Below are 25739 nucleotides of genomic sequence, written 5' to 3'. Positions count from 1 at the left end.
CACTGTTCAGAGGAGCTTCAAACTGAAGCTGGAAAGACTGCAAACTTGCTGCACTTCGTTTTGTTTTCTGTTATTTATTGATAGCATCATTTTTATGGATATATATATATATATATAACTCTTGATTTCGACTGGCTGAGAAAAGCAGACAGCAAGGTTTATACAAATCTCTGCTGTTAAAGTAAATGTTAGTTTAAAAAGCATAACATTTTTTTTTTAATATATAGTGCAGATCAAGTTTTAGAAATTACCTGTCTGGGCTGAAGAAACAGTGGATTGCTCTGTCAGATGGAACAGAGTAAATAGGCATTTTAACATCATAGATTTAGCCTGTGGTAACTTGTGGAATAGACACCGGATGGAATGTGGTTTTAACCGATCAGCATTCAGGATCAGACCCATCACACTTTATGCAATGGGTGGATGATGGCAGGGTGTGGTTTTGAAACAAATCATTCTGCACTACTTTCTTTTTTTCTCCTATTCCTCCTGCTCGTCCTTCCCTTCCTGCCTCATCTCGTGTCTGCTGCTCTGTCAGTCTGATTTGAACTCCGACTCTGATTCAAGCCGTCCTTCATCTCCTTCTCTGGATATGATGGAGAACCCACGCTTCGCTAAGCCCAAGAAACAGCCCCCTCCCTCGCCTCCACCCCCACGCCCCAAGTGGCAGGTACAGTCACGTCAATCGGGTGTGTTGAGACCATGAAGGGTCAGCCGCTGCATCATAAACTCAATAAATCCCCCCCCCCCTAACATTGGTTCTTTTGTTAACATAGAGCCTATCTTCTAGACCAAGAATCATTGAAAAGACACACCTTTTACGCCACCCTGGAGGTTCGCCCTCTACTGGTTGGAGGTCCGTGCTGCTTTACACATTGCTTTGTGTGTATATCTGCTTTCAGCCGTCCATCTATATGCGACTCTTAGAAGAGCCTGCAGCCGTGGCGCAACCGACTCCCCTTCACGTTCCAACAAGGGCCTGGAGTCCTCCTCCACGTGATGATCAAACACAGGCCTCTCCGCGCGCAGACTTGGTGCAGCAGAGAGTGTGGATTCCACACACCGAAACCCCAGATGACGTAGATTACCCAGAACAACCTTCTCCTGGCCCCACAGGGAAGAGTGTAGAGAAGCTGGAGCGAAAGATGAGCCAGGTGACAATGAGCCTCCATTTATATCAGTCTGGAAACACCATGTTAGCCCCATTCACAGCTATGCCTTACTTCTGCACTCTCACAATAAAACTTTTTTTTTGCGTGGAAATAGATTTTTATTCCCATTCAAAACAGTAAATCCACATGTGCCTTAGCCACAAAAGTCTAGCAGACAGCACAACTCGGCAACAAAAACAGAATTGTTCAAAAGATACACAATTGCCATACCACACATCATCAGCTTTACGGATTATGTTTGCTGTTCAGTATTTATTTGCCAACTTCCTGCAGTTTCACACTTGCTTTTCTTTCCTTTCCTTGTTGCTGTTCTAAAGAAAAAAGTGCAAACCGTAACTATCGGGGAATTTAACAGGAAGAGCATAAAGGAGAGAGCTGTGCTTCTGCGTTCTATGTTTCCTGAGTCCGAGACTCCTCTAGTGAAAGAGTATAAGGTGAAAGTATAGCGCCACCCCTCGCCTGCCTGCCTGCCTGTCTAACTCCATCTAAGGAAATGAGGCACAGTATGTTTGACCCTGTACACAAGTTCTGTTTGACCGTCTCAGACTGTTTAGAAGGATGCAATGTCACCAGTCAAACCTACTCACATTTTACTGAGAGTGGAGCATGTTTTTAAAGGCTGGTAACAGCTTGGTAATCCATTTTAAATCCATTTGTTGGCTGAGGTTGTTTTCTTGCAGCATGTCTTGTTTCCATGGTGTTACAGCTCTGCAAATTAAAGGTCAGGTGACTTCTCTGCATGATGAAAGTGGTCCGTGATGATACTAATGAGTGAACATTCATATCTTCATTAGAAGAGAAAGGTTTGAGCTGTTGAATATATCTCTGACCAATTGTTCCCCTCCTACTTATATTCAGCTTGCATCTCCTCAGTATTTTTGGGGTGGGATATGAAGAGCTAGAGATTTTGGTGATTGCTCTCATTTCTGATATGAACGCTTTTTTTTTCTACAGACGGATCGATCGGCCTTTGTTCCTAAAATCACTTCAATACACCCTGTCCCTGAACCGTCTGCTCTGTCTTGCGTCTCTTCTCTTACCCCAACATCTCCTGTGCATCATTACAAGGTGAAAACGACTGCCGCTTGCAGTGCCTTGTCCTGACCAGCCCAACCCTAAAAAAATATCAGCTCACTCTGACAATGTTTTTTTTTTCAAATGGTTTTAGTGCGATGGAAGTGCTGCATCAAGTAGACTCATTCAAACGTCAATCGAATGTCCTGTGAGTTATCAAGCTGAACCCTTCAAGCCTGACATGTCTGCCGAACAGGTACCAGTAATTTGAAATGCATTTGAAGTATAAGAATAGAAGAGCGACTCAACTCACTCCAGCCATGTTATTGGTTTTAGTGCAACGGGAATGCTTCGTTAAGTAGACTCCTTCAAAAGTCAATCGATCGACTCGAAAGCTGTCATTCTGAACCCTTCAATCCTGACGAACAAGTTTCAGTAAAAAACAAAACATTTGTAAAAAAAAAAGACTTAAGTCAACTCACTGTATTTTTGATGATTTAAGTGCAATGGGAGTGCTGGATCAAGTATTCAAAAGCCAATCATTCGATTTGAGAGTTACGAAGCTGGCCCTTTAAAGTCCACCGAACAGGTATCAGTAAAAATCTCACTCTACATTTGACATGAGAGAACAGAAGACACTGTTGCGTCAGCTCACTCTGACCATTTATTTAGCTTTTAGTGCAATGGGAATGCTAAGTCTCTAGTAGAATAATTAGATTGGAGCGTTATCGAGCTGAAGTCTGCCCAACGGGTATCAGTAAAAATTTGAAATGTAAAAAGTAGAAGCTTCTTAGAATATATATATATATTAAATCAGCTCACTCTTACCATGTTTTTATTGGTTTTAGTGCAATGGGAGTGCTGCACCAAGCGTAATGATTAAAAAAACAATTGATCAATCTGAACGCTGTCCTGCTGAGCCCTCTATGCCTGCCAAACAGGTAGGAGTAACAACTTTACTGTCTGCATGATTTCTGCATCTCCTCTCATGTCTGAGTAGAAATGTCTTTCTTTTCCTTCATCTATACTATTCTGATCCTTACTTTTTCTGTTTCCTTTTCTCTTCCCCCCACCCCCTTTTCATTTGTCTTTGTGCTGCTCCCTCCCTCTACCTCTGACTGGGTTCTGTTAGAGGACAGTTGGGAGGGTCTCTTCTCACATAGGCGCTAGGGCAGAAACTCTAGCCATCCTTTATGAAACTGACCACAGGCCTAATGCCTTGCCGGTAAGCACAGTGTGACTAACGATTTTGTTTGTGCCGACACAGCCCAGTGGGAATATACATCACAAGAAACACACACACACACACACACACACACACACACACAAAAGTGGGCTCTATATCTATTACCACCCCAAGCTTCAGGAGTTTTGGTAACCTTCTAAACATCAATCAAGTCATGTCTTGCTTCAGGATACTACATCTGTTATTAGTAGGAAAGATAATCCTGTTCACTGTAAACTGTAAAACATTCTGACCTGAATCTTACTGGGACTTCTCCAGTCATGAGCCATGGTGTTTTGTTGTGAAGGGCCTTCAGGGGTAGTAACTCCATGCACTCATGTGGGTGCCTGTTCACACAGTGTTTGGCCCCACTTCAGGTCTTCAGGTCGAGAGCAGTGAACAGCATTTTGCTTTGCCTCAAAGCAAAAGCGAACTGCAATTTTGTGTAGAGCTTTGTGAAACCAATGTATTTGACTAGTTAGTTCTCTGCTATGGTCCCGAGAATTGTTGATTCATCTCTGTTGATTCATGATCATCTCTCACTGGACTGGAGAAATGCCCTACTAATATGACACATTAGTAAAAACCTCCCATTCCATGTTATTACTCAGCTACAGTTGCACTAGTTCCATGTCACTGCCTGCCATAACATCCACATTATGGTTAGGTGTTGAGACTTGTTAGGTGGTCACACCACCACTTAATATTGTACACCGTTAGAAGAAATGGTGCTATATAAATTCAGCAAAAAAAGAAACGTCCTCTCGCTGTCAACTGCGTTTATTTTCATCAAACTTGACGTGTAAATATTTGTATGAACATAACAAGATTCAACAACTGAAACAAACTGAGCAAGTTCCACAGACCTATGGTCACTTATGTGACAGGAATAATGTGGCCCTGAACAAAGGGGGGGATCAAAAGTATCAGTCAGTGTCTGGTGTGGCCACCAGCTGCATTAAGTACTGCAGTGCCTCTCCTCCTCATGGACTGCACCAACTTTGCCAGTGCTTGCTGTGAGATGTTACCCCACTCTTCCACCAAGGCACCTGCAAGTTCCCAGACATTTCTGGGGGGAATGACCCTAGCCTTCACCCTCTGATCCAACAGGTCCCAGACGTGCTCAATGGGATTGAGATCCGAGCTCTTCGCTGGCCATGGCAGAACACTAACATTCCTGTCTTGCAGGAAGTCGCACACAGCACATGCAATATGGTTGGTGGCATTGTCATGCTGGAGGGTCATGTCAGAATGAGCCTGCAGGAAGGGTACCACATGAGGGTAATGCACAGCGTTGAGATTGCCTGCAATGACAACAAGCTTAGTCCGATGTTGCTGTGACACACCGCCCCAGACCATGACGGACCCTCCACCTCCAAATCGATCCCGCTCCAGAGTACAGGCCTTGGTGTAACGTTCATTCCTTCGACGATAAACGCAAATCCGAAAGTCACTCCTGGAGGGGGGAAAAAAGTGCTCAGTGCAGTCCTGTCTGGTCCAGCGATGGTGAGTTTGTGCCCATAGGCGACGTTGTTGCCGGTGATGTCTGGTGAGGACCTGCCTTACAACAGGCCTACAAGCCCTCAGTCCAGCTTCTCTCAGCCTATTGCGGACAGTCTGAGCACTGATGGAGGGATTGTGCGTTCCTGGTGTAACTCGGTCAGTTGTTGTTGCCATCCTGTACCTGTCCCGCAGGTGTGATGTTTGGATGTACAAATCCTGTTCAGGTGTTACACGTGGTCTGCCACTGCGAGGATGACCAGTTGTCCGTCCTGTCTCCCTATAGTGCTGTCTTAGGTGTCTCACAGTGCTGACGTTGCAATTTATTGCCCTGGCCACATCTGCAGTCCTCATGCCTCCTTGCAGCATGCCTAAGGCACGTTCACGCAGATGAGCAGGGACCATGGGCATCTTTCTCTTGGTGTTTTTCAGGGTCAGTAATCTTTTCACAACTGTGACCTTAATTGCCTATCATTTGTAAGCTGTTAGTGTCTTAACGACCGATCCACAGGTGCTTGTTTATGGTTCATTGAACAAGCATGGAAAACAGTGTTTAAACCCTTTGAAATGAAGATCTGGGAAGTTATTTGGGATTTTACGAATTATCTTTTGAAAGACAGGGTCCTGAAAGAGGGACATTTCTTTCTTTTTTTGCTGAGTTTAGAACCAACAATGCTCAATGACTCATTTCATATGGCCCTCAACCACCCTCATTGTTAGCAGTAGACGACTACAGTATCGGCTTGCCTATTACGTTGATCTCACCGTATCACTAACCGGCTGCTGTTGTCTGTCTCCTGACAGTGTATCGTGCGGAAGGAGTTCCCTCAGAACCTGGGAGGCAGTGACATGTGTCACTTCTGCTCCAAGCGTGTGTACGTGATGGAGCGACTCAGCGCTGAGGGCCACTTCTTCCACAGGGAGTGTTTCCGCTGTGACGTCTGCAGCTCCACACTACGCCTGGGAGGACACGCCTACGACTCCCAACACGGCATGATGCTGACACACCGACACCAGCCACTCTCCCACCTGGGGACAGAAGCTGTTTGTGAATTAATTTGATATTTAGTGTCAGACGGCATGTGTTTTTACAGTGTTTTGTGTTTCAGGCAAGTTTTACTGCAAGCCTCATTATTCTCAGCGTCGGTCCAGCCTACAAAGTTCAAGCAAGTTCCTGAGGAGAACGGTAAACAGCAAACATAAACACAGCCATTTTTACTATTCATGTTATTTTTGAATTTTTAAAATGTGTTTTACGTGGTCTGATTTCAATTGTATGTTGTGTCTATCACACCCAGGAGGACCAGGGACGTCTGACATCTTCGCCGGACCGGAGTGACCCCTACTCGGCCACAGACAGCCTGCAGAGCCAGCCCTCAGGTACCCTGAGTTCCTTCCTTAGGAGAAGCCTGCGTTGGCCGCTGCACGCGGGCCGGGCAGTGTGTGGGACGCCCTGCCAGCTGGCCCGCTGGGTGCATGCGGCGGTTGGCCAGGCAGGGCTCCACCTCATAGACCACTCAGAGGACTACGGCTTCCTGTACGAGCTGCTGAGTCTGGGCATGCCCCTACTGAGCATACTGCACGAGCTCCTGGGCCAGATGTACATGGAGGCTGAGCCAGCCTGAGCCTCAGCCTCACCGCCTACTGCACTAAGCTCAGCACCTAGGCCTCAGGCTCACCTAGAGGTGCCTCTGGGTCTCATGGACTTAATGATGCACTTGTACTGTACTCGCTGCTAAAGCACAGGCACTTGCTTCAGTCTGTACAGTACTCTATGCAGACTGGTTCAATTTCAAAAGTCTTATTTGTTCTTCCATGATTTTGATTTGATGCCGAGAAACAGATCTGTTTGTTCATCAAAGTATTATAGCAAGTGTGACACATGGTCCTTAGCATTTGAGGAGGTCATGCATCCTTTCAATTGCTTGAAATATTTTATTTCAGTATTCCCATGCTTATGTTTGGGTTCAACTTTTATTTTTAACTCCAAAGTAATCCAAAAAAAGGATCCACTAAAAGCACTTTAGTTGACTTGGAGGGGCTGCTAAGGCCTCTGTGTTGTGCCTGGTGTGCTTGTGATGTGGGAAGTTAGAGAACAAAGTCCTGCTATGCTTCTTGAACTGCACTGCTATATTGCACATGTGCAATGGAAATGCCAAACAGTATTTATTTTCTGACAATAGTTTTTTTTCTGTTAAGATGATTCTGGAGACTATTTTGTTGTAATTTTTTTAATGTGTAAATTTTTGGTTTTAGAACAGCTTTCGCACAGTATTATTTTTGATTTGTCTAGGCCGTTTAATGGAACACATATTTGATTTTAGATGTATCTGTTTGAAAAACGGATTCTTATTGTTGTAAAATATTAGATAAGTGGGGTAGAAACAGATGTCTGGAAAGACAGAGGATTCAAATTTTTACTTCCTACACCAGGTACTGTAGCAAATTCTGCCAAAAATATATTTTTATTTCAAATATTTAGTTTTTTTGCTTTTGTTGCTGGTATCAAAAGCCTTGGATTTAATGCACATTTCTGCACATATTCTAAGATATGAATTATCACAAATGTTTGTGCTGATGTGTTGTAGATGTTCAATCAATAGCTTGTTCCGGTAGTACAGTATTATTATCTGTTATGGTACAGTGATGCCACAAAGCTTTTATTTAATTTGTGATTCTAAGTACTTGTGTCTCTTATGTTTTCCCTTCCATATATCCCCATTTTCATTCCTCCATTATTTCTTTCACTTCATATGTAGTTTCCAATGCTGCAACCTCTGATTGGCTGAATTGTGGCTGCAGGAAGGTGATGTGGCTGCTTGGGTCACGTGATCAATAGTGTTGCTTTGCATTAGCTGCCTTCATAGCTCTTCTTAACCACACATGTACTATTCATGTTGAGAACTAGGCATGGGTCATGTGTATGACGAGTTAATTTAGTTAGCCACACACTTTGTTTGTTAATTGACGCATGTCTCGAAAGCCTTCCATTCCTCCAAGCTAACCCACATGCTCAATGTCCGCATGCCTCTACGTTTTTGGCATGCAGTTTTTTTCAACCCATCTGACACATGATAACCTCCCTGTCTCTACTTCTCTGTATGTCCCCTTGTGATTCTCTGTTGCAGAAGGTGGTTACCTCTCAGAAACCTTCTCAAAGGCTCTCTCATGTTCCTCCTAATACACAAAGCTGAGCTCATTGCGCTTGAGAGGATCCTATTCTTTTGGGGGGGGGCACAATTCTGCATGTCAGCTCCAGAATATGTTGTACATTTTAGTTGTTTAATCATTTGTCTGCTACCTTGTATTTTTCCATAGCGAATAAACGGGTTGCTTAATTTATGCTATTTAAAGCTGTAAGTATAAATAAATTGATTTGATTACAGAAGTTACTTGCTTCCTCTTTTTTTTTTTTTTTTTTTTTTTTTACTTGCAAAATTTACCAGCTATTATCCATGGCTTAAGCTGTTAAAAATGTACTGTTTATAGTTGTCAAATAGCATTTCATGGTTGATCCATTACATTTATAACATTCTCACAGCTTTCAAATTAACAGCAGAATTAACTATTTAAATATTAAAGACTTTGGGGGGGGAATATATATACAGTGGGGCAAAAAAGTATTTAGTCAGCCACCAATTGTGCAAGTTCTCCCACTTAAAAAGATGAGCCTGTAATATTCATCATAGGTACACTTCAACTATGACAGACAATGTGGGAAAAAATCACATTGTAGGATTTTTAATGAATTTATTTGCAAATTATGGTGGAAAATAAGTATTTGGTTACCTACAAACAAGCAAGATTTCTGGCTCTCACAGACTTGTAACTTCTTCTTTTAAGAGGCTCCTCTGTCCTCCACTCATTACCTGTATTAATGGCACCTGTTTGAACTTGTTATCAGTATAAAAGACACCTGTCCACAAGAACACCATACCTTCTGTGAAGCATGGGGGTGGATAACATCATGCTTTGGGGCTGTTTTTCTGCAAAGGGACCAGGACGACTGATCCGTGTAAAGGAAAGAATGAATGGGGCCATGTATCGTGTGAACCTCCTTCCATCAGCAAGGGCATTGAAGATGAAACGTGGCTTGGTCTTTCAGCATGACAATGATCCCAAACACACCGCCCGGGCAATGAAGGAGTGGCTTCGTAAGAAGCATTTCCAGGTCCTGGAGTGGCCTAGCCAGTCTCCAGATCTCAACCCCATAGAAAATCTTTGGAGGGAATTGAAAGTCCGTGTTGCCCAGCAACAGCCCCAAAACATCACTGCTCTAGAGGAGATCTGCATGGAGGAATGGGCCAAAATACCAGCAACAGTGTGTGAAGACTTACAGAAAACGTTTGACCTCTGTCATTGCCAACAAAGGGTTTTTAACAAAGTATTGAGAAACTTTTGTTATTGACAATACTTATTTTCCACCATAATTTTCTAATTCATTAAATCCTACAATGTGATTTTCTGGATTTTTTTTTTTCCTTCTCATTTTGTCTGTCATAGTTGAAGTGTACCTATGATGAAAATTACAGGCCTCTCATCTTTTTAAGTGGGAGAACTTGCACAATTGGTGGCTGACTTAATACTTTTTTGCCCCATTGTATATATTTTTTGCACCAGCTGCCTCACATTAATAACCCTGTTTTAAAAGCATAACCTCTGTTCACACAAACTTGTCATTTGTTGACTGGCACATTCCCATGTGCTTAACCACATCTGATTTTTTTTTAAATCCAAATAGCACAGTCCCTTACTGTCACAACAACAAATGATACATTAGACCTAATACGAAAGCGCTTCAACTATGAACTTAAATCAAATAATAGTACTAGATTATTGCATGTATCCTTTTACTTTATGGCTTTGTCTTTAGGGTCTTTCTCATCTTTCCTGTTGGGTCACCTCTGGGTCAAATCTGGTCTGCATTATAAGAGTTCTCGCAGAGTTCATTTACAAGTGGTGCTTTTCTGTTATTCTGCATTGGAATCCTAACCATAAATCTGACAATCAATGTTTGGGGAATTACCATGTAGGTTATCGTTCATGTATGTGTGTTGAAGCTGTGTTAATCACACAGGCTTCCACAATATACTACACAATCTAACCAATCCGTTCGGGTGATTCTGATACTGAGCATGCCCCATATATTTATGTATATATCTAGATATATCGATATCTAATGTTTGTATAGGTTTAAATGTTCTTTTATGGTTAGCAAATGTAATTAAATTAATCGGTGGAACTTCTCAAAAGAATGTATAAAACAATGTCAACATGGCTTCAGTTTAGTTCTGTAAGTAATCACCTAGCTGTGGCTAGCTGAATTCTCCCTGTAATGTTTCATGTCACATGGTTGGTGTTAAATGTTTTAACATGCTTTTCCAAAGTCTCAGTTTATACCTGTGTATATACAGGTGACTTCCAAAATAAAGGAAACGCCAACAGTGTCTTAATAGGGTGTTGGGACACCACGAGCCAGAACAGCTTCAATGTGCCTTGGCACAGAGTTCCAGACACTTGTAGAATCTATCGGATGGATGCGACATCATTCTTCCTTCATAAAATTCCATTATTTGGTGTTTTGTTGGTGGAAAATGCTGTCTCAGGTGCCGCTTCAGAATCTCAATTTAGTTGGGATCTGGTGACATGACGCCCATGACATGGTTGACATCGTTTTCATGCTCATCAACCCATTCAGTGACCACTCGTGCCCTGTGGATCGGGGCATTGTCCTTCCTAGGGGATCATAGCCATGGTAGCCAAAATAATGGTTCTGACTAGGTGGAATACAGCTACGACCGTGACTTTCGTAGCAGGTTAGGAGAACTTACACAATAGGTTAGGAGAATTAACGTAGCATGTTAGGAGAATGAGGTTAAAGTTAGCTAAACTGCTCTCCTAACCTGCTACGAAAAGTAAATTCCGGTCGTAGCTATACTCCATCTAGTTACAATGCCCAGCATTTTTATACATGACCCGAAGCATGATGGAATGTTACCACACCTGTGTGGAAGCACATGCTTTTAATATACTTTGTATATTTTTTTTACTCAAGTGTTTCCATTATTTTGGCAGTTAACTGTATAAAATGTATAGATGAGACTTCACTGCATGCTGACTCATGCAAATATACACTGAGTATACTTAAGCAATAAGGCCAGAGGAGGTGTGGTATATGGCCAAATACCACGGCTAAGGGCTGTTCTTAGGCACGACGCAACACGCAATGCAGAGTGCCTGGACACAGCCCTTAGCCGTGGTATATTGGCCATATGCCACAAACCCCCAGGGTGCCTTATTGCTATTATAAACTGGTTACCAACGTAATTAGAGTAGTAATAATACATGTTTTGTCATACCCATGGTATACGGTCTGATATACCACAGCTGTCAGCCAATCAGCATTCAGGGCTCAGACCACCCAGTTTATAATAAACATTAGGAACACCTTCCTAATATTGAGAACAGCCTCAATTTGTCGGACATGAACTCTACAAGGTGTCGAAAGCGTTCCACAGGGATGCTGGCCCATGTTGACTCCAATGCTTCCCACAGTTGTCAAGTTGATTGGATGTCCTTTGGTTGGTGGGCCAGTCTTGATACACACGGGAAACTGTTGAGCGTTAAAAACCCAGCAGTGTTGCAGTTCTTGACACAAACCAGTGTGCCTGGCACTTGCTAACACCCCATTCAAAGGCACTTAAATATGTTGTCTTGCTCATTCACCCTCTGAATGGCACACATACACAATCCATCTCAAGGCTTAAAAATCCTTCTTTAACCTCTCTCCTCCCCTTCATCTCAATTGATTTGAAATGGATTTAACAAGTTAAATCAATAAGAGATCATAGACTGTCAAGGTGAATCCAGGTGAAAGCTATGTCATGGAAAGAGCAGGTGTCCTTAATGTTTTATATACTCAGTGTATAAAGTAAGGTCAAATGTTAGTTGTTACCATAGCAATAATGCAACCTGGGACTGTGTACTAGGCAGTTAGAAAAGAGCCAGACGTAATTACAGTAGTAAGAGTAGTCGTGTTCCAAAAAAGCTTAGTCACTAAAGATATCCTTGTTTATTTATAGTAAACTTAGTGTCATAAATAGCTATACTAAATCTGGCAGAATGTATAACCTAATAAGATTGGTATATTTTCAGGGCATCGCTACAGATACACGGGCCTGTTGAATGGACTGTACACCCGCATGGTGCCTGAAGTGGCAGAGGAGGAGGCCGTGGACCTTGACATGCCTGACTCCAACAGGACGTGAGTCCACTAGTATAGCACAATGCTCAGAATGTGTCCTTGTTCACAATCCAAATGGGTATTTGCCATTTGCTCGTTGTGTCTGTTGTCTATGACCATTTGCAGTGCCGACGCGGAGAAACAGGACAACTCGAATACTTCTCTCCGACCACAAGATTCTGCACAAGAGAAGAAAGGTGTGCAGGTCTCCCTGACATTCGCCACCATGAGAAACACATTGGCCTTCTGATTTTTCCCTAGCTACAGAGATCGCTCGTTCCCTATTCTCACCGTCCACAGCCTTGGCCTTGTAGCAGCCTAACTTCTCTCCCAGGATCATTACAGACATCAGTCTGGATGTCGGGAGCATGTAGGAAATGATTCCATCCGTTTAGTGATTTTAGCCCTGGTCCTGTGGGATATAGACATAGTTTATTATGCTCTGAGTGAGTTAGGAGCAGCTCACCATGTGTTGTTTCCCCAAGTGTGAGACTCCCACTCCTCCAGTTAAGGCTCTGAAATCTGGGTGGGGCAGACAAAGTCATTCTCCCTTATTAATTGAATAGTTGTCTTGGCATGGGGGAGCCCTGAGCACTGTGAATGGCCTGAACATTCTGTTCGGCTGCACGGATAGGGCTGTCTGTTGGCTGTCTATAGACCACATCTGTTCTGTTCTCCACGCTACGTTGGCTGGGCTCAGTTATAGGTTTGTGACGACACCCCATGGCTGAGTTGGAGGAACTCTGGAACGAGGTCTCCTCATTGGCTTGGTTCACATGTACATTCAGAACTATACTGTAGCATCGTTTATCATTGTTTGTGTGACAGACATCCAGTTCAAATGTGTTGGCACAGATCAGTACTGTGTGTGGCATGTGTTACTTATTACGTATTCTCTCCCTCTCCTACCCACACCTGTAGAACCTTCCGGTTCCAATTCATCTCTCCTGTCTGGGAACAGCCGTTGGAAGAGGAAGATCCGTGCTAGTGAGTAGACTATCTGCTGTTGACAATCTGACATGATCCTTATACATTATCTGGCCTTTCCATCACCCCCTGTCCTTATCATACAGGCATAATTTCACCCCTTTTTATGCCCTACTGTGGCTTTACTAGCTCTGTGATGTTTGTGCTTTGTAGAAGTGTTGTAAAGAGCTGTTGCAGTTAGGGGCCTACGATGCGTACTTCATGCCTTTTTAAGAATCCCAATGGGTCATTGACCTTCAACTCTCTCGCTGTCAATGCAGTAGTAAGCTATACTTCTAGCGGGCTCTCCCTGGAGTTTGTATATACCGACTCGTCATCCATTTTATGGAGTTAAACCTGAACGACTGTAAAGCCCCATGGTTCAATAGAGCAAGATAGTGGAGATTCAAATCCAATCGGACCACTAATGACTTTCTACTGATGGATATAAGGTTTATCGTCTTTAAGCTGGTTACATGCAAGAAAAACAAACAAGTTAGTGAGAAGACCTGAGCGTCAGAGCTGTTCTCTCCACACTAGAGGGAGCTGCTGATCTCTGGGCAAAAGAGTTTTAATATTAGTTTTTATCTGGAGTTCTATATCTGGAGTTCTATATCTATACTGAACACAAATATAAACACAACATGTAAAGTGTTGGTCTCAGGGTTCATGAGCTGAAATAAAAGATCCCAGAAATGTTCCATGTGCACAAAAAGCTTACATCTCTCCAATTTTGTGCACATATTTCTTTACATCCCTGTTCGTGAGCATTTCTCCTCTGCCATGATAATCCATCCATCTGACAGGTGTTGCATATCAAGAAGTTGATTAAACAGCATGCTCATTACACAGGTGCACCTTGTGCGGGGGACAATAAAAGGCCACTCTAAAATGTGCAGTTTTGTCACACAACACAATGCCACAGATGTCTCACGTTTTGAGGGAGGGTACAATTGGCATGCTGACTGCAGGAACTGGCAACAGCTCTGGTGGACGAGGTTTGAATGTTAATTTCTCTACCATAAGCCACCTCCAACATAGTTTTAGAGAATTTGGCAGCACGTCCAACTGGCCTTGCAAACCACAGACGACGTGTAACCACGCTAGCCCAGGACCTCCACATCCGGCTTCTTCATCTGCAGGATCGTCTGAGACCCACCCATTGCGCCCCTTCGCAGTCATGTGAAATCCATAGATTAGGGCCTAATGAATTTATTTCAATTGACTGATTTCCTTAAATGAACTGTAACTCAGTAAAATCATTGAAATTGTTACATGGTGCGTTTATATTTTTATTCAGTATATGTTGTACTCTACTCCTTTAGCTCTCCCTCTCATCCTGGTCAGGCACTTCTCACATGAAAACGCTACAGAAAAAGAGGAGCCCATCATTGAAGAGGCCAACTTTGATTTCAACGTGATTGAACCACCAGTAAAACACGAAATTCATACTGATACTCAACAATTTCCTATGTTATAGAAACATTTCACATATAAACCTTATTGCAATTGAGCAATTAAACAATACTTTGGTACTGAGCAATAATACAATAATATTTTTTCAGCAGGTCTCCCATGATGGTCCTAAACTACCTCCAGATTCTCCGAATCAGAATCCATCGATGGGTAAAGAAGCGCCTCCTGTCACCAAAGTGCCACAGCTGGAGGAAGCAGTCGGCCCAAAGAAGAGGCTGACCCTGTCCCTGTCTGAGAAACAGAAGCTCCTAGACTGGAACCTGGTTACTCCAGAAGAGGCCCAAAGCCCTGGAGGAGGAGACCCATCCAAACACTCCAAACCTGGGGACCAGATCCTCCCATTGCCTCAGGTAGAGGCAGAGCCAGTCCCAGCTCAGGCCCAGCCGGCACCGTCCATGTTCCAGATTTGGGCAAATGCCTTCAGAAGGTCTTTTGGAGTACCAGGGACATCCACAGACTCCAACACAGTGGTCACCAGGAGGAACAACAACGGGCCCACCAAGCCCAGGCCTCTGTCTGACGGCGCCTTCAGCTTTAGCTCCCTGTTTGGGGCTACTGCCCAAAGCCAGGAGGCCGAACCAGTGGGAGTGGGTCAGAAGAGCCAGCCGACCCCACACCCATGCAAGGCCTCCATGGGTGATAGACCCGCAGACCTTCCCATGCTACTGGACCAGGTGTCCCTAGGCAGCAACAAGTCTGTGGGATCCTTCACCACAGACGACATGGCCTCACTGCCGCCCAGGAAGCTCAACTTTTTCTCCTACCTTAGGCTGAAGAAGAGAGAGGGGCCGGAGAGCGTGGGAGCGGGGGTTCTGGAGAAGGACATCAGGACCATCCTGTCCAACATCAGGAACAAAGGTCAGGGGTCAGGAGGATGTGATGAGCATTATGATATGCTTCTACTCCTTTGCCGTCCGTGGCTACTAAATGCTACAATGCTATAATGAAATGCTATGAATTAGATTACAATATTAGCCTATACTTGGTGTTTAATGTCGATGGGTTTGGGTTTCTGAGCTTAAACTATTATTAATCTTTAGTTATAATAGAGACATGAGGGGTCCCATAGCAGAGGGTTTACACTAGGAGTTATCTGTAGGAGGAAGGGTTATGGTGGGTGCAGTTAAGCTTGGGAGGGGCTGAGTGCAGGGAAAACGGTCCCATGTGGCAGTACTGATAAGGGGAGAGAGCCATGGATAAGGGGGTCGAGGTCACGTTAAAGGGAATTGGAACCGTTTATTGCCCGTATCACTTTGTTTCCTGCCTAGCAATAAAGATGCAATGTTTTAGCGAGAAGGAGGAGACTCCACCCAAAGTGAGGTACATATACCACCACTATTATAACCATGTCTTTGTCGATTCAGCTGTTCGATCCTTTGGGAAGAATAAACTTGGTTTTAACCTTTCATAGTGTCCGTCGAGTTCTTACTCTGATAATTAGAACCTAACAATGTAAATCACATAGTTGAAGTGAGTGTACAACTACAGCTTGAAGACCACTGCTCCCAGTGTAATGTCCTTGTGTCGTCTCATCTATACACAGCCTCCAGCGAACAGCAGAAGGATGAGTCCAACTCCTCAAGTGACGATGAGCTTGTCATAGCCAAACCTTTGTCCCAGCCGAAGGTAATACTCTTACATGCATCATTCCTTCCTGCCTTTCTTGAAAGTAATCACTGATCGTGATGTTAAATAATGGGTGAAGGCAACAATCCATGTCACGTCAGATCCAGTGGCGGTCAGTGCCGTTTAAGATGAGGGAGAACCTTTTTTTATGAGCATGGCCTTGTTTCTATTACAGCATATTGGATGTCTGTCGTTCATATTCCATTCACCCAGTTCAATGTAACAACGATAGGTTTAGGCTACTACATGATCATTTTCCCTATACCCGTCATGAGGTTGCTATAACCTAGCCTAAGAATTAACGTTTACAAGGTAGGTGCACACAGGTCGAGAGAAAGGTGACAGACAGTGACACATGGACAGACAGTGACAAATTCAATACCACCTTGCACACTCTTACCTGCATCTAGCTTATCTAGGGTCATTAGTCCAACAGTTGCAAACGAGAGTTTCTATTGGACAAATTCAGTTTTTTTTTTTGCTTGCTTCCGTTTAAGAAATGTTTTTCAACAGAATTGGCAGAATGAATACAACCCTGATCACGCGTAAACACAGTTCACATTCATAGCAGCCACGTTGTATTCCTTCTCGCATCTATGCACTCTCCTCCTCTCACCTTTTCCCTTTGTTTGTGGACTTCAATGCACAACACATCAGCTGTATGTGACCAGGCAAAAAAAACTTTCCAAGCCAAACCATATCAAAACCGCTGCACACAACCTACATCGTTGACCCCATATTAGCTAAAGTAACATCCTAGTCAAAATAGCTAATAGAACTAATACGTTAGTAAACCAGCTACAATCATGAGGTAACATTAGTGTATAGTCAGTAAGCAGTTTAGCAGTTACCCCGGCAGGCCCGGTGGCAATTAATACAACCAAAAGCTTACCTTGACTTGGAAGAGTTTCAGTGTTGTGTTGGATAGTCATAGCCAGCTAGCTAAGATAGCATCCCTCTGTTTGAGCTGGGTGTTTGAATAGGCTAAACTAGATAGCTGCATTTGCTAAGTAAGTAAGTGAAACTGAAAGTGAGTAAAAAATGACTTCTCCTTCATTTTTCAATAAATTAATTTGTTGAAAACTGTTCAACTATTGTCTTTCTCTCTCTTTGAGTCAACTACTCAACACATTTTTTTTGCACTGCAGTGCTAGCTAGCTGTAGCTTATGCTTTCAGTACTAGATTCATTCTCTGATCCTTTGATTGAGTGGACAAAATGTCAGTTCATGCTCCAAGAGCTCTGATAGGTTGCAGGATGTTCTCCCGAAGTTGTCATAGTTACTGTGCAAGTCTATGGAAGGGGAAGAGGACCAATAGTCTCCTAGGTTTTGTATTGAAGTTAATGTACCAAGAGGAGGACAGACGCTAGCTGTCCTCTGTCTACACCATGGTGCTACCCTACAAAGTGGTGTTGAGGCTACTGTAGACCTTCATTGCAAAACAATGTGTTTTAATCAATGATTTAGTGATGTGAATATATTTAGTATAGTTTTATCTAAAAAGGAGAACTTATTTAATGTTTTACAGTTTTTATTTTTATGAATTTCACTGAGGATGGTCCTCCCCATCCTCCTCCGAGGAGCCTCCACTGGTCAGATCAGCGATTAGATGCACCTCTCCTCAAGGCAGAGGATACAGAGTAGGCAGAAAGAGGCCGGTGGGGAACAGATAATCCATCCTCCATTAGAGAGTGCTTATTGGGAAGGCTGAAAGGAGCACATCATGACCTGCTCTTATCACTTTACATACAGGGAGGAAATCCCACTCTGGTGTTGTAGTAGGTCTGGGCCATGGCTTCACCGCGCACACCCCACCCTCTCATTTTGAGCACTGTTTTTTGCACTTCTCTGTTAGGAACAATCTCTGCTTCTTCCGCCAGGTCAGGATAAGTGCATGACTGATAAGATATCAGACTGTTGTGCACAGAACACTAATAGTTGTGACTACGAAAATAGGGTTCAACTCTGCTGTGAGGTAAGTGGTATGTGACACTGCCTTGCTGGTCTGTGTTTAGACCCATGGGAGCTCAGAGAGACAGAGGAGGAGGCAGGAGGAGACTGTGATTCAACAGGACAAGAGAGAGCAGCTGAAGAGACTCCACAGAGCCCAGGTACAGTAGACCACATAAACAACAGAACAGCACTACCACACAAAGGGCTTCTGTGATCATTTGCCATTCGTTTACATGTTTTATAGACGGGTTGGTTGTTTAGCAACAAAACCGAGGCATGCACAACTATGGGGAAAACATATGGGTTGGCTTAGATTGCTGGCAACATGTAAGCTATATTTTGTCCCTGATGTTTATTGAAAACACAATGAGCACTTGTTGTCTCTCAAATACATTGTTACAGTTATTGGTTAGCTAGATATCGAATTTGAGCATATTAGCATTGACATGAAATCAGTCAAAACACCTTACAACAAGACATGATATCAATAACAAGATGAAACGAGCTGAAATGATCCCATTACGATTTCCCACATGGTAGTTTCTTGTCATTCTTGCTAACAATCTGGCCATCCAGTATCACAACAACACGCTGACTTCTGCCCCATGAAAGTGCGCACATCATTTTTGTGGCATTGTCAACTAACCTATCTATATAGATTTTTTTTTTTTCCTGATACATTTGAATCACTCATGAAGTCTTCCACAAACCTATTTGATTTGTTGGGGAGATAAATGGAATATAAATATTATGCGTCGAGCTACATTGTGAGCCTGTCTTGGTTGTTTCTGACCTGGTTGTTTATTGTGTGAAGGTCATACAGAGGCAGCTGGAGGAAGTAGGGGAGAAGCAGAAGGACCTGGAGGAGAGAGGGGTGACCATTGAGAAGGTCCTTCGAGCCGAATCCCCAGGTGAGCCACGCTGTGTCCTAACTGCATGTACTGTACCTTTGGCGAGTACTGTACATTTGTCATCCCATGCTGTGCGGATTCCAACAGCTGCACCGTGTACAGTATGAGTGAAGTACATAAAAGTGTATCCGTTCAGTTGACGTATCTGACTCGTGGCCAGAGAATTTTATGAGTTTAGGAGAATGGATTGGAAGGGTCAAAATCAGAATGTTCAGTAAGTTGGCGTCCTTGTCCTTGCATAAGAGATGCCTTATTCTCTGAAGGTACCACACAAAGACATGGCATGTGAAGACTGCTATGAACAGAGAGCGTAGAAAGGCATGGCTGATAATGGAACTCTCTTCGTCTTTGTTTAACCTCAGCCAAGAACATATAGCCGAGACACGTAAATACTGTATTCAGAAAGACCTATGCTCGTTCTAGTTGACCAGTTTCTGTGAGGTTTGAAAGTGGCAATGCTTCTCTAATCATTATTTCAATTTCCTTATCTAGAGTAGTCTACAGTCAGAACTACTCTGATGCCTTTGCTAGGAAAATATATAATAAAAATGGCACCAAATTATAGTCATTTGCATTCAAAATAACCTTAATAACCAAAATAACCTCAAGTTAAAATTGTTTTGAAATCACTACAGTGGCAATTGGCCTTGTGAAGAGAGGAAGGCGGTGGGAAAGCAACCCATGTTTCATTTCCACTGCACATCGTGATATACAAGTTAGCCATTAAAGACAGCCATTTTAGAATGAAAAACAGTCATTCCTTTTAACAAGTCATGTTTTTATACTGATAATCATAGTCCTCAAAGGTAAATTGTGTTTTGCCGGAATTGTAAATGGGATTTTCATACGTTTCTTAGAAATATGTTTGTTCCTTCTGCACCCTCCAGATAAATAATTATTGGGAGTTTAAGCATAGTTAGCTGTTTTTATTACAATTATATTAAATTAGATTACAGTGCATAAAAGCACACAGAACTGAGTAAATGCAATTGTTTCATCCACATTTTTTCCCTTCTATTCTCAAATGGAAAGCACATTTTTGTGTAAACTCACGTTTCGTTCAATAGTCAGGCTCTATGTTAAAAGCCTCCACTGAATGACTGAGTGTATCTTGTCTAAGTACCATTTGAGACAGATACATTAACATACATTCTGATTCTAAAACTACACAGAGATATTCTCTTGTGATGTGGCCGTCATTGTGCAGATGTTTTTGCTTTCTTTGGATAATTGCATTATAGCGAAGGGCTCTTGGCTCAATAGACTCTTTGTTCATTTACGTTATTAACATACTCCAAATGGATAGAAAGAGGGCAGGGGTAGTTGTCAGACAATGACAAGTTTATGTGCATGGCAAGATTCTGAGTTTGAAAAAGGAACACAAAGTTTAGACTTTGTATCGGACTCTCCTCAATCAAAATAGATTTGTCTAGGTAAAATAAAATAAAATAAATCAATAGATGTTTGCAGGGGTATTTGAAGGCAAGGGTCACAGTGCTCTACAGTATGTGGCAATGGTAGAGAAGGCGTTTCCTCTTAACCTTCTGACAACAAAGACGGCATAATGTTTCAGAAGATTTAGAAAAGGCACGAGGAGCTGTCGTTCAATCAAACACACTCTTCTAATGGGTCTAATATTTCATATCTGTAGTTAATTTAAATCTCCGTGTTAGTAGCTTTGACATATAAATCAATTGCTCCAGATCCAGTCACCCACTAAGTTGTTTAAATGACACACTAGTATGGAGAACGCGCTTATGCAGTTTAAATAAATACCTTTAGCCTGTTGTCTGAGCATTACACTTTCATGCTATTACATTTTCAAAAATTAACTCTTTAACCTCTGATAGTTACGACGGTCCATTATAAAGTGCTTTATGAAGTCGCTAGCGTTAGTATTAGGCCGTTCCACGAAGTGATTGGCTTTTGCGTCCCTTTGATATTTTAAGTAGAAATTGTGGACCAATATTGAATTTTAAAAGTCGGTTATATGAAGTCCCCTTTACTATAGACCACATGGAGAATTCAATCAATCAGATTTTTCATCTGAAAAAGGACAGAACCCACTGGGCACAGTTGTCAGTTCAACGTCTATTCCACGTTTGTTCAATGTAATTTCATTGAAATGACGTGGGAACAATGTTGATTCAAACAGTGCTGAAGTGCCATTTTTTACATGTCCCTCCATGTGACCTTCCAGGAAGTTTTTAACTCACTTAACCCCAACATTTCTCCAAGTTCACCTTCATTGTAAAGCCTTAGGTATTTTGTTTCTTTGGCAAAGTCAATTTTGAATATTATTATTTATTTCAAGTGATTAGTGATTAGTGTCTGTCCCTCATTTTAAGGTCAACTCTGTTACATGAACTGAACTCGTGTTCTAATATGGTGAAACTATTCATATTTTGATACGTTTTTCAAAAGAAACCTTGAGCATCTAATAGAAAAATCATAGTGTAAAAGTAGGTGAGCTGGTTCTACTCTTTTTGGCCATTTGCTGGTGTTTTGTGGTGGAAAACTGAGCAGGTCGAACATAACACGTCAACCCTGTTATGCATAAATAGACAGGCTAGAAATGTTTGAACAATAAATACAAATTGTGAAGCTTGCGTTCAATTGCCACTCTGTTCCACACAAGCTTCCAATCCCCTTGTGACAGGGGGATTTATGGCTGATTTAAGATGAAATCGTCAACCCTGTTACTTTATTTGGCACTTAATAGGCACTTTCTATATTAATTTACATGTTTTATTTATTGAGATGGGAGAACACTTTTTATGAAGATGAACGTGTGCTCTCTATTACAGAATGTTAAAATCAGGTGAAAATCTAGCGTCGTCCCCCCCCACCACAAGTTATACTTCTCAAAAGGCACCGAATCGATGGAATGACCCATTTACTTTATCGGCTCATGTACAGTTGGACGATTACTATGTCCGTCTACTGTATAACCTTGTGACAGGGAGCTTATTAGTCGACTTTGGACGTAATGAGGAATGAAGAAACAGGATGATCAAACTTCTATATGGGGTTGGGGTAACTGATTGTGACCTTGCTCTCTCCCACTATCAGACAAAGGTGATGGTCTCTCTGATGAGCACGAGCTCCTTCAAATGTGGTTCAAGCTGGTCCTGGAGAAGAACAGACTGGCACGCTATGAGGAGGAGCTGGTCATATTGTAAGTAGGAAAAGATGAGAGGCACAGTGCATTCTCAGATAGTGTGACCGCCTTATGGAGTGAAGAGTGTTTGAAAATGGGTTGTCTTGTCTGTTGTTAGTGCTCAGGAACTCGAGCTGGAGGACAGACAGAGTCAACTACAGAGGGATCTACGATGCAGGATGTCCATAGACGGTATGGGTCACATACTGTGTAATTGTAGCGTTGTACTGTGCAATTGTAGTGTGCAGCTGTTACACATTCTGTACTTACCACTGTTATACATTTGCGCCACTGCCCTTTATCTGCTGTGGCCCTTTGCAGATTCCAGGAAGAGCCCCAGTGAGCTGGCGGAGGAACAGGAGATGCTGACGGAGATCATGAAGGTGGTGGAGAGGAGAGACACTCTGGTCAGCCTGCTGGAGGAGCAGCGGCTGCAGGAGAGGGCTGAGGACAGAGACCCGGAGAGCCTGGTACTGTCTAGAGGCTACCAGTTCCACTGGACCTGAAGAGAATAAGCCCTCTGGGGCAGGGAAAAGGCTACAGCACCATGCAGCTCCACAGGCAGAAGAGACAAGTGACTTCACTACTAGTGACTACCCTACTGGATTTGGCCGCACGTGGCATGATGACCCTTTTGAATATGTATATCAATTTGACTTGTCAATTCCTACTTGAGGACCACACCTCTTATGGACCTGAGGGTTGTACATCAAGTGTTTGTTTAGGCTAGTCTCCCGAGACAGCCTTCAGAAATTACTGTATGCCTTACCAAGAAAACCTTAATGTTATGCAGCCTTATAAATATAATAATATTGAACACTTTTTCAGTTGCACTGGAAAGCACTTATAAACACTACAGAAACCCATAGATTCAGCCTATCAAATGTTTTCCCTCTCAAAGAAAAATATTGCTTATGTACAGTACCAGTCAAAAGTTTGGACACCTACTCATTCCAGGGTTTTTCTTTATTTTTACTCTTTTCTACATAATAGTGAAGACATAAACTATGAAATAGTGTGCAAAGAGTGAGTGTGCAAAGCTGTCATCAAGGCAAAGGGTGGCTACTTTGAAGAATCTCAAACATTATTTATTTTTAATTTGTTTAACATTTTTTTGGTTACTACATGATTCCATATGTGTTATTTCATAGTTTTTATGTCTTCAGTATTATTCTACAATGTAGCAAATGTTAAAAATAAAGAATAACCCTTAAATGAGTAGGTGTGTCCAAACTTTTGACTGGTACTGTATATATATATCCATTCATTCTTGAAGAATATAACTTAGAAATGCCTCATGATCTTAGTTCAACTTTCACACTCCATAAGAACCCAAAATATAAGCGTGTTTTTCTCCAATGTTTGTAAACAATGTAAATGTAAACTAACACTGTATAACCTCATAACATGGCTAAAACAATCATGTTGATATCATGGATGGTCAGTCCTTGCATCCATAGCTCTGTCTGTTATTCTGAGAGTGGTTACATTTCTCCAGGCCTATCGCTCAGCTTTTTACCAAAACAGAGGCGGGATGGCCGTTTATTTATTGTTTCACTGTGGATTTGCCCTTTTAACAGCTGCATATTATCAAGATGTCAAAGTGTTGCCAACAAAAAGTGAAACAATAGGCCTATAGCAAATGATGCGTATGGTATTCATTTTTCACATGTAAATAGCACTTTTCAGTAATGCTCAAACCAAGCAAATCCATGACAGCAGCATTTATTTTTCAACTTGAATCAATGAGCCTAATCAGTCCTCCATGACAACAAAATCATAAACGGAGTAGGGCTGGCTAATAAATCCTTTGTTTTGGGGTTATGCTCAGGTAAAACAATTTGGCAAATCTATACTTCCATATTTCCAAGTCCTATTCTTGAAGATCAAGGGGTATAACATTTATTGGAATGACTGGAATTCTGATAGACTTTGGTTTTTAATGTAAAGATATAATTGAATTGTATTATTATATGTAGTAGAACGTGATGGCTTAGAAGAAGCCTACATAACCAACCCATAAAGTAAAATTTAACATCCATATATGACCAGCTATGTAAAAATTTAACATTGATTTATCCTGCAATAGATGTGGTTCAATTGGTAACATACATTTTTGTCTTCTTCTAATGCCTCTTAAGGGGAAAGTCATCTAAAAGTAACCGAATGTAATCAGATTACGTTACTGAGTTTGGGTAATCCAAAAGTTGTGTTACTGATTACAATTTTGGACAGGTAACTAATGGATGACATTTAGGAAGTAACTTACCCAAACCTACCCTGAGTGCCGCAGTGGTCTAAGGCACGTATCTCAGTGCTAGAGGCGTCACTACAGATCCTGGTTCGATCCCGGGCTGTATCACAACCGGCCATGATCGGGAGTGCCATAGGGCGCCGCACAATTGTCTCAGCGTTGTTAGGGGAGGGTTTGGCTGGTGTAGGCCGTCATTGTAAATAAGAATTTGTTCTTAACTGGCTTCCCTAGATAAATAAAAATGTATTTTAAAAAAACCTTGGCAAAGGGTGGCTACTTTGAAGAATCTCAAATATAAAATATATTTTGATGTTTAACACTTTTTAAAATTATTACTACATGATTCCATTTGTGTTATTTCATAGTTTTGAAGTCTTCACTATTATTCTACAATGTAGAAAATAGCAAAATAAAGAAAAACCCTTGAATGAGTATGTGTGTCCAAACTCTGGTACTGTTAGTAGGGGTAAAGTGAATAGGCAACAGGATAGATAATAAACAGTAGAAGCCGCGTATCTGATGAGTCAAGAGTTAGTGCAAAAAAGGTCATTGCAAATTGTCCTGGTAGCTATTTGGTAACTATTTAGCAGTCTCATGGCTTGGGGGTAGAGCTATTTAGGGTACTGTTGGCTCCAGACTTTGGCTTGTTGTGCGGTAGCAGAGAGAACAGTCTATGACTTGGGTAGCTGGAGTCTTTGACAATTTTTAGGGCCTTCCTTTGACATTACCTGGAATAGAGTAAGCGGTCCTGGATGGCAGGGAGCTAGGCCCCAGTAATGTACTGGGCCGTATGCGCTACCCTCTGTAGTGCCTTGCGGTCGAATGCCAAGCAGTTCCCAGCAAACATAACCCCATTGGCCTCTTGTGGACAGGGGCTAGCCCACAAAAAGCCATAAGTCCACACCTACCAAATACGGGCTATCCCAGCATGGGCCAGCCCACAGCCATCCCACATCAGCCCAACACGGTTAATCCCAACACTGGCTAGTCTAAACCAAACCCAGCACGGGCTAGCCCACACCAAGCCCAGCACGGGCTATCCCACACCCACACACATTGTGCCAATGTGGGCATGTTTGCTGGGAAAAGATGGGCTTATTACAGGCAAAGTATGGGCTGCCCTCACCAGATATGGCCTGCCCACACTGGGCAAATCCCTTGAGGACCAATCTGGATCTGATGAGCAAAGGCGCAACGGCCCATTGTGGGCAGCCTACGTGGAGCCAATATTTTAGCCCG

General features: G+C 42.4%; 1 protein-coding gene across 12 annotated transcripts in view; it reads left to right on the top strand.

The window, feature by feature from the left end:
* Nucleotides 1-23243, top strand: part of LOC112252603 (protein-methionine sulfoxide oxidase mical2b) — an 83479-nt gene extending 60236 nt beyond the window's left edge. The window contains exons 17-38 of one of the 12 annotated variants that reach the window (XM_024423983.2): nt 539-670; nt 903-1154; nt 1490-1606; nt 2127-2240; nt 2341-2442; nt 2689-2775; nt 3035-3127; nt 3319-3411; nt 5716-5902; nt 6021-6097; nt 6210-6291; nt 12067-12175; nt 12281-12351; nt 13076-13141; nt 14446-14537; nt 14689-15454; nt 16140-16222; nt 18238-18333; nt 18990-19086; nt 22159-22264; nt 22365-22438; nt 22568-23243. In XM_024423983.2, coding sequence (XP_024279751.1) covers nt 539-670; nt 903-1154; nt 1490-1606; nt 2127-2240; nt 2341-2442; nt 2689-2775; nt 3035-3127; nt 3319-3411; nt 5716-5902; nt 6021-6097; nt 6210-6291; nt 12067-12175; nt 12281-12351; nt 13076-13141; nt 14446-14537; nt 14689-15454; nt 16140-16222; nt 18238-18333; nt 18990-19086; nt 22159-22264; nt 22365-22438; nt 22568-22752 — 3081 coding nt within the window. In that variant the 3' untranslated portion in view covers nt 22753-23243. Of the gene's footprint in view, nt 1-538; nt 671-902; nt 1155-1489; nt 1976-2126; nt 2241-2340; nt 2443-2688; nt 2776-3034; nt 3128-3318; nt 3412-5715; nt 5903-6020; nt 6098-6209; nt 6292-8039; nt 8300-12066; nt 12176-12280; nt 12352-13075; nt 13142-14445; nt 14553-14685; nt 15455-16139; nt 16223-18237; nt 18334-18989; nt 19087-22158; nt 22265-22364; nt 22439-22567 lie in introns of those variants that run through there. The other 11 variants (XM_024423982.2, XM_024423981.2, XM_024423984.2 and 8 more) reach the window with 11 other exon arrangements.
* Nucleotides 23244-25739: the final 2496 nt, after the last annotated feature.

This window comes from Oncorhynchus tshawytscha, linkage group LG06 (genome assembly GCF_018296145.1).
Source record: "Oncorhynchus tshawytscha isolate Ot180627B linkage group LG06, Otsh_v2.0, whole genome shotgun sequence".
NCBI lineage: Eukaryota > Metazoa > Chordata > Actinopteri > Salmoniformes > Salmonidae > Oncorhynchus > Oncorhynchus tshawytscha.
This window is presented reverse-complemented; position numbering and strand designations above follow the sequence as displayed.